The following is a 16,226-nucleotide window of genomic DNA, read 5'->3' as shown; positions in this document are numbered from 1 at the left end:
CAATACCGATAACTTTATTAATATCTTTTCATTTCTGAATTATAATCTTATTTCTAAATTATAATTGTATCATTTTTAAATTATACTACATGGATGCAGCATCGATGTCTAAATTCTAATTTAGAAATTATCCCAAAGAGAGCATAGTGAGCAGGTCAGTGCAGAATCTGACAGCAAGTCACATTGTGTTGGTCTGCTGATCTGCACATCATACAGGTGAGCCGTCACACACAGAATGGCAGTTTAGTTTGTGGCTTTCAGCTGTTTAGGACTCTTTCATCAGATTTTATTAAACAGCAGCATGGCCCATGAGCATCTGCAAACAGTCAGAGTTGCATGCATTTACGCAGAGCAACAGCAGTATTTTCATTAATTAGTTGCAATTCTAAATGATTCCTGACATGGAGACAGAATTGATCAGAATCTAACGGCAAGTCACGCTGATTTTTTTTTCACCTCTGACCAGTGAGTCACACTTTATCAACTGCGGTTAAATATTTTGTTACAGCATGGCCCTTCCTAGATTAAGAATGCATCAGAATTAAATAAGCTGTTAGTTATTTGGACACTTTGATCAGCTGCTATTATGTATGATTTAGTCTGTTATTTCATTATTATGCATAATACATCACTCAATGGACAGACTAATCTTATGTTAATGACAAATATTGTTTGTGCACCAAGGCTCTCTCTGGCACTATGAGGGGTTTGTCTGAATGAAGCTGTGAGGAACATTAATGGAAAGATTTCCTATGTGTGCATGACATAATATTGTCACTGATGAAGCCAGTAATGCTCCTTATCCCATGTGTGAAAAGGGCTTTAGTTTGTATACTGGACGATTCATTCTTCCTGCAAGCCTCTCTCACCCAACCACAACCCACAAGAGACATTTTATATTCTCACTGTGCAGGTTGAAGTTAAGCTCTTAAGCTTTTATCCATAACCTTCATTTCTCATGCTTTAGAGTGCTGCAGTGCACAACCAGGGGCTGTTCAGGGTGCAGTAGGTGGTGGCTTTAAAAAGGTATGAGACATGGCTTAGTCCCTTCAATACCATGGTATGCTGTCTAAGGAACTGCTAAAGCTAGCACTCACTTATTTATTGTTTTAAATAACTGCAGTTTGAAGTAACACACACCTCTATATTGCACAGGAATGCTCTCTCAGATAGCTAACAAGTTTATTTCCTGTCAGTTTTTAAAAGTGCATTTGTAAAGTACCTTCATTACGGCCAGAGCTAATCATTACTGTTAATGTGAGTTAAGCTAATTATTACTATTTTTATTAACTAAGTGCTCAGTGTGGATATGAGAAATACAAAAATCAGACACAGATAGTCAACTTGCAGTTATTAAGTTGGCAATTATTTGCTGTCAACCATCAAAAATGCTTTTACACTATCCTTAGTGTTAATGTATGTGTTTTAGAAATTAACTTCCACTCTCAAATGAACGAAAACCAACAGTGGATATTCAGTTAATTAATAGTTAATACACTAATCTTAATCTGACGTGGTTGAGCATCTAAATCTTTATATTCTCAGTGGTGTCTTTATACTTTGAAGTCATAAATGGCATTTATCTGATCCAGGCTATCTATAGAGAAGCTTACTGTTGGTCAGAGTTATTCCTGTATGGATCGATACAAGGATTCCTGATTGTGACGTTTTTATTACAGAGATGGTCCAGTAGAAGCTGCCACACACACACACACACACACACACACACACACACACACACACACACACACACACACACACACACACACTAATTTAAGAACATAGATTCCACATATGTAGAGTAAGTTATTTCTCTCTGTTTCATACTCTACAAGCATATTTTTCTCATAACATCAGCCTCACATATCTCCCTCTCCTCCCCTCTGTTTCTCTCTCACACGCACACATCCTGGTCAGCAATATGTTTCTGAGGCTGCCGGCCATGCTTGCAGGAAGTGTGATCGAGCTCATAAAACATTAATGGGATGATATCTTTAGAAACTCCCTCGCTCATATCAGCACAACTAAAACTGCTTGTCTCCTTTCCCCCAGCTTTCACCTCACCAACACCCCTCCACCCTGCTTTCTTGTCTTCTTACATCCTACTGAAGTCTCCACCTTTTTCGGTCCCTTTCAAACCTTCCTTTGCAATCTATGTGTGACACGAGTCAACTGGAAAGTGCTGTTTGTTTTGAATTGCACTGTAGCTGAACAGTCGGGGTGGTTTCTTATGTGCTCTTCTGCTCCCCTGAATGATTTGACACATTTACTTTAAAAACTTATACGGACAACAAATAATGTTTTTAATGCATCGGTCCATGAAACACCCCCACCCCACTCTCACAATCCCCTCCACCCATCCATCACCACGCTTCCTCTCCCCACATTAGCAGAAATATATTGCGGCCGGTTGATTCATCCCGAGTGAAAATCTCTCAATTTTCTTCCTTCCATTTTCAGTCGTTTTCTCCCACATTTGGCGAAGTTTAATTCGATTTCTAAGCAGCCAAGCAGAGGAAGAGATGCGGAATGGCAGTAATGGAATGTAACTGCAGCAGCTTTGTCAGTGTGGATATCGATGTGTGTTTGTGTGGCCACATCTTCAGAGATGTTTCAGCTCAGATCTGCCAAACTGACAAGACAGCTGTAGACCTATCAGTCCACTATCTCACTGTGTGTGTTTCTGCCCTTTGTGTCTGTCTGTGTGCGTCTGTAAAAGTGTGAGCGATGGTGTGTCTTTGCATGTGACAGCTGAGTTTCTGTCAACTTCATTTGCGTGTGTTTGCCATCACATCTCATTTATAGCCTCTGGTTATCTCCATGCTTATGTAAGCGCCTTGGGCAGATTTCTCAAGCAATTTGGTCTCAGAGGGCTTTTTTAGTTTAGTTCTGCAATTTTGCCATCCTGGAATAGTTTTCACACTGCAATTACCCTTTTCTTTCCCGTCCATAAACATTCCCCTACTTTGACTAAATGTCCTAAACCAGCTAATTAAGGTGAAAACAACGTATGCATTCATTTTGCCTCGAAAATATAAACAGGATTGTGGATATTAACAAGAAAAAAATAAGATAGAACCTGGGGGCGAAACAGGATGTCAGTGTAGGTGTGCTTGTGTGGCTTTTTGTAACGCTAGCGGTTTCCTCTTGTGTAATATGATGTTTAAATCATAAAATACATTTACGAATAATTTAGTTAAACACATAAGCAAGTGCATTTTATGTATGCAACTGCTACCTATGCTTTAATATTGAAGTACCTCAATGTAGTCATCTGTCTTACTCTTACTTTGTGAGTTACATATACTTGTAGCTAGCTACATTGTGGAGAGCAGTTTAAAAGACAGTGCATAGCTTCAAATTCTGGTGAAGCATGCACCATACAACTGTCATGGATTAGCAAATGGGGGTGCAGTTATCATTGCTTGAACCAAAAGGCTTTTTTGTCAGCAGCGGCATTTATCTTTGCACTCTGCATCGTCACATCAGGCTTCAATAGCAGCATTTTGGTGTTTTCAAGTAACGTGTTGTTTCCTTAATATCTAGCCAGCCTCTACTTGGCAGAGTTAGCTCTCTGTGAGACGGATGCAGCAAATTAGACCCAAATCACAGCAATTATAGCGCCAGAAGAAAAACAAATCAGAGCATATTGTCAGATCACACTGATGCATTCACAGATGACCTTGTTGCGAGCTGAATTATAGAGAGTTAGGTGGACAAGACACAATAATGTAATTGCATCGTGCGTCACTGCATTGTGTAGTCAAAAGAATAAAGGCTCATATTCTGTTGTCGTCTTTTTGACACACGCATAGATCGATTTATTCAATTCAGTCGTGTGTTTCTAAAATGCTTGCGTGAATATGACGTTGCTCAAAGATATTAATGCCACGATTGAACATCAATTAAGCATCATGTGGCGCAAAGTATTCTCTACTTTTACATGCAAGGGAATTGGACAGGGATGAAAAAAGTGTTTGGTTTTTTTTTTCTCAGAAAATGAACCAGTGCAAGAGAACATGGCTAAAATAAAAATGAAAATGATGGGCCAGAAATATTGTCCAAAATTGACTGTGGATGAAAAGATTATTTGTTGCTTCTGTGATTTTGTAAGACAACTCTCAGCAATATGACAAAACAAAGCCTTTGTTGGTGCAACATTTTAAGAGGGCTTTACTTTTAGGAGTGAGTTGACAATCATATGATATACTTGGAGTGTTTGCGTATATCCAGTTAAAATTGGACTATCAGAGCTTGTAAATATGCTGAGTGTCTCTGGGTCAAGTGTCCTGATTTACACATAATTGTCTGTGACATTAAGTTCAGTCTTGCACCAGACAGACAATGTAGAGGAAAGTCAAATGCTTTAATTGTAAATGTGACCGCTTCGTCTGAGTTGTCTCCAATATATATTAACATACTGTATTTCTCTGATAGTGCTGATATTTGGTATTGACAATAAGTGCAGTACAAACTGAACTATGTTGTAGCTGCTTTACCTATCTATACGTGTCACATTTTCCTTTCAGCTCAGGTACAATCACATTTGACAGCAAAAAAAAGAAGTTCAGCTATTGAAACATCAATACTGGACACCATGAAAAGGGGCAGTTTCTTTCCAGGCTCGCAATTTCACACCGTTATCACCAGGAGGGAGAGACGTGGAATAGGCAGAGACGCTGATTTCTCTGCTGACAGCAACCTTTCTTTCTCTGCTGGAAACTCCAGCTCTTTTGACTTTGCTGTCACTGTCTGTTGTTCCACTCTTCACCTCCCTGTGTGACTTGTAGCTGAAGTGAAGATGGCAGGTTGGGGACAGTGAGTACAGCAACATTGTGGTTTCAGCACAAACAATACCCTCCATGAACAGAATGTCTTCAGGTAATTACAGTGTCTAAAAATACACTGCCAAACAAATATTAAACGGTGCAATACAGTTTCTTTTTAACTGTGTTCCTGTGGGGGTGTTGTTAGGGGAATTTCGCTACCTTTTAACAAATCTACACTGTGTACCAATTTGTGCTAAGGCTGTGAAAGTGGTATTGATATTGATCTTCACAACTACCAGAAAGTGAACAAATCTTTGCTCAAAATGTCATTTTTTTTATTTCTCAAGACTCATGAACCTGAATGCAGGCCAATGGCAGTTCTGCTGCTGTATTTTGAATGGCATTAGCCCATTCTAAGTCATAGTTTGAAATACAAATATCACAACAAGAACAGCCACAGAAGCTGCAACAGCTTCCCTGCTTTGTACCAAGATTGTGTACACAGCAATAAACACTAGATTAGTTGTTTATTAATCACTATGTGCTGTCCAGTAGTTCCATTTTAGGACTGAAGCTTTTTTTCCCAGTAAAAACGGATGGACTATATAGTGGTTTCATTAAAAACCTGGAAGTTCCTCTTTTCCTCTGTTATCACAGATAGATGGCGTGATGTTAAATGGCTGTTGTGTGTAAAATTGAACAAAAATGTTGATAAGATGTGTGCACTGGGATTACTCATGTTGTTGGGACATAAATTGGTCGCGTTGTGAGGACCTTCCTCCCCGTTGTTTTGTTCATTTTTTCCTGTTTTTACTTCACTTTTCATCTTTTTAACCTTTATGATGTGATACAATTTAATATAAAGGTGGAATCTGTTAGTCTGGAGAAAGATTGTTGATATCTGTAATAAGCTTGTATAGTACCGTATGGATCAGTCCAAGCTACTTTGTTTCCCATCACAGTGAAAGGGCTGTGTTTAAACACCACAATTTTTTTTAGTGCACTCACAGAATGGACAGCTAACAAATCTGATAAAAACTGTGTTGGATTAGAATGGTTGATTTTACGTTTAAGGTTAAAGTAAGGATTAAATTAACGTTATGCTCCAGAAGATAAATGGAAGTTAATGTGATGTCCTCTGAGGCGATGGAAAAATAAGTGTGTGTGTGTGTGTGTGTGTGTGTGTGTGTGTGTGTGTGTGTGTGTGTGTGTGTGTGTGTGTGTGTGTGTGTGTGTGTGTGTGTGTGTGTGTGTGTGTGTGTGTGTGTGTGTGTGTGTGTCAGACTTCTGCCAGGTGGAGCTGCGTCTACTGGCTCACCTCTCCTCTGACCCTGAGCTGCTCCGCATCTTTACCAGCCCCCAGGCGGACGTCTTTACCATGCTGGCCTCTCAGTGGTGGGTCTCCCTCTCTCACACACACACACTAACACACACGCTGCTTCTTCCCTGATCTCCTCGCCAAGGTGAGTGTTGATGCTCCACAGGGTTCCTCCCCTCCTCTCTCTCACTCCCAGTCTCTCTCTCTCTCCAGACTGCCAGCTCCGTCACTTCAAACGCTAATTCTCTTGTTGCCATGACTACCATGCCAATTGCCTCATTCTGTCTCCTTTCCATGGGCAGGACACCCCTTGGCTGGTCGTCCTGGTGATTACGTTGTTGTGCTTTTGAAGTATTTTTGTGTGCGTGCGTGTGTGTTTTTCTCCTCCTTTGCTGCCAGTGTGTGTCGGTGTTTACACACAGGTCTTTTTGATGCCGTGCGTTTCATACCTCCACTCGTATTCGTGTCATCAGTCTCAGTCAGGTGTGTGGCAGAGGGCGACCAGTTAAACAGATTACCATATTAACAGCCCTACTGAAGCTTTACAGTGCGTCTCTTTGATTGTCTCTCTTCCACCAGTTAAACAAATTAACTGGTGTCACTGCATCTCTGCTGGGGTTAGTCTCTTCTTCTGGACCCTCTGTTTCTGTCTCTTCTGTCGTCTTCTGCTTAAGCTCTTCCAATTGTCCCTCCACCTTTATATTCACATGGCTATGCTGTTTTTTTTCTCCCACTGTTTATTGTTGTATTTTTTCGTCTTTCTGATTTTTGCTATCCCCTCGTTTTTTGTTTTTTTTTGCTTGAATTTGGTTCTGTTTGAGCCTTTCCTATCTTTTTTTAAGTCTGTCCCGTCTTCTCTACACGTGTCCTTTGTTCCCCCTAAATTTTCCCAGCATTTCTCCCACCAGCACTACCTTCGGTCAACCCTTTACTCTGGTCAGTAACAGGTTTTGCCAGATGGTTGCAGCAAAAATGCGGAAAGCTTTTATTTATTAAGAGACTAGCTTCCTACTACCAAACAGATTCTTTGTTACTTTGAATATTTAGATATTTCTCTTTCAGTGCAACTACTTCCTCCATTTCTTGCTATCTTGTCCTCCAGTTCGTTGCTATCTAGTTTCATCACCGAACACAAACATCTAACAGCAACTTAAGCCAGTTTTAGGGAAATGCGAAACAAATCTGGAACATCTTTTAGTGCAAAAAAGTGACATTTACTTTCAACACAGCAGGCATTTTTTGAAAGTCGCCAATAGATGAATACCTATCCAGCAGGGGGCAATGAAAATCCAGAATAGATTTTCCTCAGCCAGATGCATAGTGTCAGAGAAATGGCTGTAGGTTACCCATCATTTACCCTAACAGGTCCTTCTAACAGTGGAATATGTGTAGATGAATCTGAGAGAGAACAGCAGAGAGGCATTTTACTATAGCGCCATTATATTTAAACAGGCATGTGGCATCATGTACCACTGGAGTGTTGAGCTTCACCAGACACATTTGTAATTTTTCTGAGTGTGTATGTGTGGGACTCTCCTTCAGCTCTGATCAGCAGTGGCAGCTCCCCGTCTGCCCCTCCAGAAATGCCACTTTGCAGACGTGTCATCCCACCCCGTCTGATCCCCAGTACTACGACTGTCTGCAAGTCACATTATGTAACTGTCTATGTCTGCCCATTCCTGCTTCTTTCTCCCTCTCTCTCCTTGCCTCTTTTCTGTTTTCTTGTCCTTGTGTCTCTTCGTATTTCACATCCCTTTGCCCTCTACAGACTAGTGACAAATTGATGGAAAAAAGCTGAACCTTTCACCCCTGAAGTGAGGGGATCTGGTGGCTCTGTTCTGCTGTGGGGGGGGGGGGCATTTTGCCGCCAGGATTTGGGTTCATTTGCCCCCTGACAGGAGAGAGTCACTGCAAATCAATGCAAAGTTTTTTTCTGAGAGATTATGTGTTGACGTGTCTCTTCCAGGGTAACAATGTCTGCATCCACAGGGCACACGGGATCACTACATAGAGACATACAGAGGAATATTTCTCATGTCCTTTTTTGATTGATTCTAAACTTTTCCTGCCTCATGTTTCTGTCTTTTAACTCACATCTGTGCTACTTTACCTACAATATTCTAATATTATACTATGCTTTATATCCTAGATGTATTTATCTTCACAGCATTTCTTTACAAACATCTTCAAAATTTCCATCGGACATTCATTTATGCTCGCACAATTCGGTCATATTGTGTTTAAAACTCAGTTTTAATGCCATTTTGATTCTTTACTTATTATCAGTATCTTTGTCAGCCAAGGAATTCAGCTGCATACTTACTTTTTAAAACACCTTATTGAATTAAGCCACCATGAAAATAGTTGTTACCCTAGCCTTTCAAATGGGCTTATTTTGAATCTTAACTGTTTAACTTCTGCATCGCTTTGTTTGAATGTAAAGGAAAATTATAATACTGATGTGGAGTGTGTTTTCTTTTAATAATAAAAACAGACTCGTCTCTCTCAATCTCTTTCATTCATTTAGGAAGGGAGTGAGTGAGGATGAGGTGACTTCTGAGGACAGGGAACATGCCAAACGCATCGTGTACTCTCTTGTGTATGGGGCTGGTAAGTACAAATACATATTGTCTTACAGTAAAGTGGGTAATGAAAACTGATTGACAGTTATGAAGAGACATATTAACGAGTCAACTGGACAATTGAGCAGTGCTGCTTCGAAGTGACAAGACAATGGGACCAAGTGTCACTTAGTGATTAGGACAGAACTACAAGTGGTTCATTGTGTAAAGAGAGTAAATTAATTAACATTGCAGATAATTCACAGAGAAAACACCGCACTGAAGGCGAATGTATCATGGGGATGTGATTTTTCATGTCCAAGATGTGGGTTATTGTTTCATAGAAATGCCCAACGATTTCTACTGGGACATAGCTTTTTCTTGTGCTTCTTTAATTTTATGGGTCACATTCCTGATTTTACATGATGAACATGGATGAGGATGACGGGTTAGGAGAAGATAGAAATGGAGAGAACGGGGGATGTGCAATACACTCATGTGGCCTATAAAGAGACTCATCCGTGTGACTTGTGACACATTTATGATCCTGTAGACACAAACTCACACTAACGTATGGACATGAATGACCAAAGTGACACGAGTCAGTCATGGGGGATTGCTTGTGCACGTTTCTGTGTCAGGAAACAGTAGGTGGGGGTAGATTTCAGGGCAAACCAAGGGCATTTTCATTCCCTGGCGATTTAAAATATATCTTGAACAATTAAGTGTGGGTAAATATTTTTGTGCGTCTGTTTTTTTTTCCTTCTGCCTGCAAATATAGCGTGAGCATGTGTTTGCATGAGTGCTTTCACCTGTATGATGGAGGGATGTTTTACAGGCAGTCTGCACCCTTCATCAGGTTTTATTGCCAGCAGACAATTTAAACGCTCATGTAGAGTTACAGTCTTTTTTCCATAGGCTCCCCATACTATGCAAGGCTCTGCGGTGACTGCTTGATCTTCAAAATATCGTACTCTGATGCAAGAAGAGTCTTAACTTGAAACCTACAGCACCTGTCCAAAACACAGTTAATCATACATAATTCATACACGACTTCTGCTCTTGTACATGCAGGACTCATTATTTTTCTGTTTTAAAAAAATGAACGCTTGAATACTAATAGAAGGAATTCATCTTTTAGAGGCACAAGGACATACAGTAAATTGCATTTTTGAGTGAATCTGGTCTTTTAAATGAAAAAAATACATTTAAAAATTTTGAGGAGAATCTGCCATGAGGCCATAAGACTTCACATTGCCTTTTGTAATACTTTTAGAAGCTCTAGCAACTTGAGTGCATTTCATTCACAGAAATGTTTCGCCTACTTCTCCAGGTTCTCTAACAGACATCTACTATGTCTTTGAGAAGTCTGAGCCACATTGAAAAACAGAAAGGCACCATATGGCCAGAGCAAGGACACATGTATAGTTCTGGACAAACAGATGAAAATTCATAGGCATGACTTAGATTTCCTTGAACTGTAATTCTCGAGACCATATTTATGTGTGGTCTAGTTCATTTTCTGTTTCAAAACTTCACTGTAGTCAAGAGAAGTAATTTTCCTCAGCTTCACTACTCGCACAGTTGCAGATCCTTTGATTATGTAGGTCAGTGTAGTGAGAGAGAGGATCTTGCTCATTTTATTCCGAGAGGGTTCAATTACTGTAGAGAAGAATGATCAGTAGTGTGTACTACAAGCACATGTGTTTCTCACTTGTAGCATTCAGCCTAGTACTCGTTAAATGTTTTCAAGTCTTTATAGCTTGCTGACATCAGAGACAACATTTAAAAAGGTCAAATAGTCAAGTGTAAAATACATTTGTGCTGAATATTGTAGTCTCAAAAAATACACGACTTGCGGTATTTTTTTTTGGAAGTAGAGCACTTCCTCTGCCAAAACAACAACATGACAAAACTAGAAAATATGTGTGATTTAATTAGCCCAGCGGCAGTGACCCTACAGCGCATGGTTTGCATTAGAATCTGAATTTAGGGAACTGGGCCAGTGGCTATCACTCACTTTGGATTGAGTGCACTTTGAGTGCATTCAGGAGATTAACAAATTTGATGCTCTCAGGCTGATGACGGAGAGCTGTGTGGTGTTTCTACTTAAACTAGAGTAACAGCCCAGCAGGAGAAAACAAACATAAGCACTCAAACACAGCCACTCTCACATAAATGAGTCAATTCTTAGACACTCAATAAAACTCAAACAATGATCAGTAAAGAGGCTATAAACCTATTCATGTGAGACATGTAGGGGGCAGGGGATACATGCAGGGACAAGTCACACAACAAAAGGTCGATGCTAAAAGCATATCAGACAAATCATGGAGTGCATAAGGAGATGTAAAACTGACAGAAGGGGGATACTTTGTATAGCAAGACAGATGTAGAAAATGTAAGCTAAAGGGAAAAATGAAAGGGGTAGGTGGTGGAGGAGGGAGTAATGTAGGGGAAAGGGGAAGAGTGAGGAGTGGGTGGGGCTGAGAGAGAAAGAGGCAAACGAGAGGAGGAATGTAAGGAGCTCCTGATCAGCATAGACAGACAGCTCTTCATGGAAGGATGCGTTGCTATGGTTACCGAACACTGAGAGAAGCTTTCTCCAGAAGACAATAATCAGGCCAGGGAGGAGGGGCAGAGCGGCGCTATGGACTCCTGCACGTACACATGCGTATATATACAAATAGGTCAACAAATAAGAAGACAGAGCTGTGGTACTGGACATGAAAAAGTGAAATAAAGGAAGTGAGAGGTTTAATGTGCAGAGAGAAAATGAAAAAAGAATCAAGGGGGTTTAGAATAGAAAAGATAAATGTTTATTGCAGTTCTTCATTTATTGCATCTGAAAAGATTTGCTTTTTGTCAGCTCAGGACTTTCCGCATATCAACAGGCTTTTTGCCATAATAGGCTATTTTTGCATTTGAAATATATTGTAACTTTTGTTTTTACAGGGATGAAAAAACACAAGCAACAGAAAGAGGGCAGAAAAAATACAAAGTAAATAAGAGGACAATAAAGATTGACAGCGGTACAAATGGAGCAGTGCAGAGAGCGTCAGTAATGAAGGTTAAAGTTCACTCCCTAGACTGACCTCATTCAACAGGAATGTGGGGCTTCATGCACGCACACACAAACACATCCAGAGTATTACAATCTATAGCACAACACCCACCTGATTATTTATGTTTTTTCTTCAGATTCACTGGATAGTGGCTCATTATAAATCAGACACATTTCTGAGAGCTAATTTTAGCAGCTGCACACCTGCCATACCGCCATGCCAAATCAAATACATTCAGATCCTGTCTCTGTCTTCTACTCTGACTACAAAAAAGCAAAGCCTATATGGAAGACATATAGATTTCTATGATTATTGACGTTTATACCAACAAGGTATAAATTTGTTAAAAATATTTGATTTCTAAAATTTAAAAAAGTGTGACACTTTTGCCCGTAAAAAATAAACTAAAAAAAAAAATTCATTTTCCAGAATTCTTGATTGAATATCCACATATATTCAGTTTTTCAGTATCTCAGTGTTTCCTAATTGAAAATGTCCACAGAACGGAGCGAAAATACCCTGAAAAATGTTCATACAAGTACGAGACTACAGTGCAGGTTTTTCTAAAATAGTTTTTTTAAATCATGAGTCACAAGAGGCTATTCATTTTTTTCATTTTTCACAGAAACAGCAGGTTCCTCTGGTTCTATGTTTATTAAAAAAAATGTAATGCACTCACAGACCTGATAGACTCAAGTAAGAATTCATCTTTTCCATTGCTCCTTGAGGGAGGAGTGATGAGACGTGTATCTCCACGATGATGAATTTCTATGTATTTCTTTGGGCTGTATTCTAATTAAATATCTATTCCAGATATGTTTTCAGACATCCAAATACTCTGTCTGGATGAGCAATTAGTTTCTACTCAGCTGAGTTACCTCATTAAAATCTTAAAATTACAGCTAGTCCATCTGCTCACAGAAAAATCCAGAATCTGTATTATATGCGATACTATGTTTTGGACACAAGACACCTCCAGCTTCACTGTAAAGTCATTTCTCTTTGCACAGCATGCTCTCTGTGTCTGTCTGACTGTGTTTTTCTACAGATGTTTCAACATCACACATGCGCAAGCTGCATATTGGGCCGTGATTGGTTTCCAGGCTGACTGTGATGTCACAAAATGTGTCTCAGAAAATGATGCCTTTTCTTCCTTCAGCAGTTGAATGAAAATGGCTTTCTAGTTTAAAATTCAAGCATCATTCTGCACAGTGAAGGTCAAACATTCAAAAGAAATAACCATAAGGAAAACACATTGAGAGGAGAACTGAGTGTGGCTGTAGTGATTTTGAGTCTCTGCAGAAGCTATTGTCCTCAACCGTACGCCACCACACACCCTTCACAACTGCTACACTCCTCCTTCACACCGCATACCTTTAATACTTACTGGGTAAGAGGAGACACACATTAGGTCTTTGTGTTCTTAGCCTTATCTTCACTTTGCACACACAAATGCATCCCTCACAGTCTTGCCCCGATCTGCGCCCACACTTCTTTTATCTTGTCCTCTTCGATCCCTCACTCTTCACTTTTTCTAGAATTCCTCTTACCCTCTGGTCCAGTCTGTCCTGTTCATGTGCCTCATTTTAACTTTATTCTCTCCCTCTGGGCTCTGTAGTCTCTCCTCACTCTCTTTAGTTAGTGAGGATAAAAGACATTTTGCTTCATTCATATTCTCTGGGGATCATTTGTAGGCATAAAATCTTTAACATTTTGGTCATGTGCAGTGCAGATTGTCACTGAACATTTGATATTAGAAGAATGGTTCGAGATTTGGGGAGATATGCTTATTTGCTTGCCAAGAGGTTAAATATACCTCTCTCACATCATCAGGCAGCTAAATCTAGCCTGACTCTTTCTTAAGGTAGCAAAATTTGCTGACCAGCACCACTAAAGGTCACTTAATAAAAGTTAAATATTGTTATGTACATGTGTTCTGGTAATCTGTACAAAACATGGAGGCACGTGGAATTATAAGGGGTTAGTTATGGACTATTTCTTGGCCAGGTGCAGAAACAGAACATTTTTAGCAGCATTTTTATTTCTTTTTTAGTCTTCTAGTGCTTATTTGAATGTTTTATATGTTTAAAATCAAGGAAGGAATTAGTACAAAAGTATAAATCAAACTTGCCATCCCTCACATATTCCTCTAGATGCTGCATCTACAAGGCATTCCCCCGTCATGGCTTAATTTTTATTCCTCCTGATAAACTCTATTTGGTTCTCTGTAGGTCGTGAGCGTCTGTCAGGGATCTTGGGGGTGAGCACTGAGCAGGCCAGCCGATTCCAGGACAGCTTCCTCAAGACTTACAGAGATGTCCAGGCCTTCATCCAGACAACCATCCAGCAGAGCCACAAACAAGGTTTGCAGACATTCATCTTCCCATTGTGTCTCCCAGTATGAAGCATTGCCTTAAAGTTAATGAATATCTGTTCCTAAAAGAATGGATATTGGAGGAAATATGCCACATAATGGATATGAGCTACTTGGAAGCAAATTATTCAGAGGATTAGAAGTAAGGGTTGGGGGTTGATATTAAGAATTACAAATCAGAGAATGTCCCCGCATATATAGGATTTATATTTAGGCCTGCATGTGTGTGACTGGGTTAAGGCCTGCACTTTTGACACACGCACTGCGCACTTTGAATTTGTGAGGCATCAACACGTACGCCCACACTCTCAGTGGATTTGTGCGTGTTTGGCTGAAGATGAAGAAGATGTGCTTGCATTGGCAGGAACGAGACAAACTGCCGTGGGTCAATACTTGAAGGGGACGGGGTGGATGGAAGGGGGCAGGGTGGGAAGGGTCTGATGGTTCAGACGGGACACTCTATTTATATTCGGACTGAACTGCCAACGCAGCACACCTGGGACTTGAACGCGCTCACACAAAATACTGTAAAGTCTGCACTTTAACCCTCATTGCACACAGTACATGAGGCGAGTGTTGACAGGCGGCGGGATGAGGTCAGAATTCACCAAAACGGATCCTCCAACATTCACTGAGGACTGTGTCTGAGTTTAAACCTCAGCCTCTAGCCAAGACTCTAATCCCCTCTTTGCTCTATCTCATGTGTGCTATTGATTTTCTCCTTGCTAATAAAAACAGAAGTGAGTTGTTGTGCAAACCTGTTACATTCTGATTACATTATCAGGAATCAGTTAGAAAGATATAATTGTGTGACAGTGTCCACTTCAGATAATATTTCTGGCTGCTGCTGCTGCTGCATGCTAAACCAACATTTTGTCTTGTATAACAAGTGTTGAAAAGTAACCTCAAACATCAAGAATTTGGTCAGGGCTGGAGATGTTTTTCATGCCAACTACAATGGCAGACACCTTTGTCACTAACACGGACCCACCGTTACGCACAGACAGGTGCTCCATCACCCACTGCAACCGTTCATCAGTGACATACCCTACTCTCCGCTTATCGCCTCCCCTTTCTCCAGAGTCAGCTTCCTAATCGAAATGTGGTAATGGACTTATCCTTTCAAAACGCCGCGCACCGACCAGAGTGGGAACCTCCTCGTTCTCAGGGGCAGAGTGATGATGTGCCAAACGGTCGGCTTTAATTCAGCTCATCACCATGGTGATGCTCCCATCAGAGACGGTGCTGGGATTTATCTGCCCCATTCGTCCCAAACTGTCTGTCTGTCCATTTCTCTTCCTGTCCATCTCAGTCTTTCTCTTTGTTTCTTTTCGGTCAACCCTTCCCTCCGTATTCTTGCCCAGCTTCATCAGTCCCTCCCCCATTTAATGGCAGAAATTTAGCTGATCCGTCTTCTCTAATCAATACTGGTTTCACAGGCTGTTTTAGCTGCTGTTCTTTGATTGGGAGCTGGGATTAATACATGCTGTGACTTCTTGCACCGAGTTTATAGCTGAGTGGTATCTGATACAGCGATATTTTGTTCAGAGGGATGGATGCTGGCATGCTGAGTAGAGATGAGGTGAACAGTGCAGGCTCAGCTGCTGTCATATTTGTTGAAAAAGTATTGTAACGGGCAATGTGACGGTAAGGTCAGTATCAGAGTGTGCGTGTAAGAGCAGAGAGAGAAGAAATAATAGAGGACGAAGTAAAGAAATGTATAAATTTGAAAGGAACTGGGCAAAACAGAGGACATTTTGAGATATGTTTATTATACAAACTAAAAAGAAAGACTTCCTAGCCACAGCAGCATTTCTTTGAATGGTTCACACTCTGTTTGACACTCGATGTCTTTGATATTAAAATGAGACAAAGCCGTCACTCTGGGTAAGCCTCACTGCTGTTTTTCATATCAAGTACATTTCATTAACACTCTGGGGATGAATGCCATATCCTCAGTTGTGAACACTGCCAGAGAAAAAACAGATGAAGACAGAGGGAGTTTTCTTCTTCTGTTTTTTAACAATAGGGAATCGCAGAGATGAAAACTGCTCAAGTCTTGTGAAGGCTACAGCTGACACAGGGAAGCCTAGATCTACATAGATGTGTAAACACTCTGCTGCAGTAACTCACATAAAC

At 40.4% G+C, this 16,226-nt stretch overlaps 1 protein-coding gene across 1 annotated transcript in view; it reads left to right on the top strand.

The window, feature by feature from the left end:
- poln (polymerase (DNA directed) nu) overlaps nucleotides 1-16,226 on the top strand; it is a 52,508-nt gene that overhangs the window by 28,116 nt on the left and 8,166 nt on the right. The window contains exons 12-14 of the mRNA XM_051943620.1: nucleotides 6,053-6,164; nucleotides 8,615-8,697; nucleotides 13,945-14,076. Of these exons, the coding sequence (XP_051799580.1) occupies nucleotides 6,053-6,164; nucleotides 8,615-8,697; nucleotides 13,945-14,076 (327 nt within the window). The remainder of the gene's footprint in view (nucleotides 1-6,052; nucleotides 6,165-8,614; nucleotides 8,698-13,944; nucleotides 14,077-16,226) is intronic.

The sequence above is a fragment of the Acanthochromis polyacanthus genome, chromosome 23 (genome assembly GCF_021347895.1).
Source record: "Acanthochromis polyacanthus isolate Apoly-LR-REF ecotype Palm Island chromosome 23, KAUST_Apoly_ChrSc, whole genome shotgun sequence".
NCBI lineage: Eukaryota > Metazoa > Chordata > Actinopteri > Pomacentridae > Acanthochromis > Acanthochromis polyacanthus.
The sequence above is the reverse complement of the archived record's forward strand: the minus strand, read 5'-3'. Positions and strand labels throughout refer to the sequence as shown.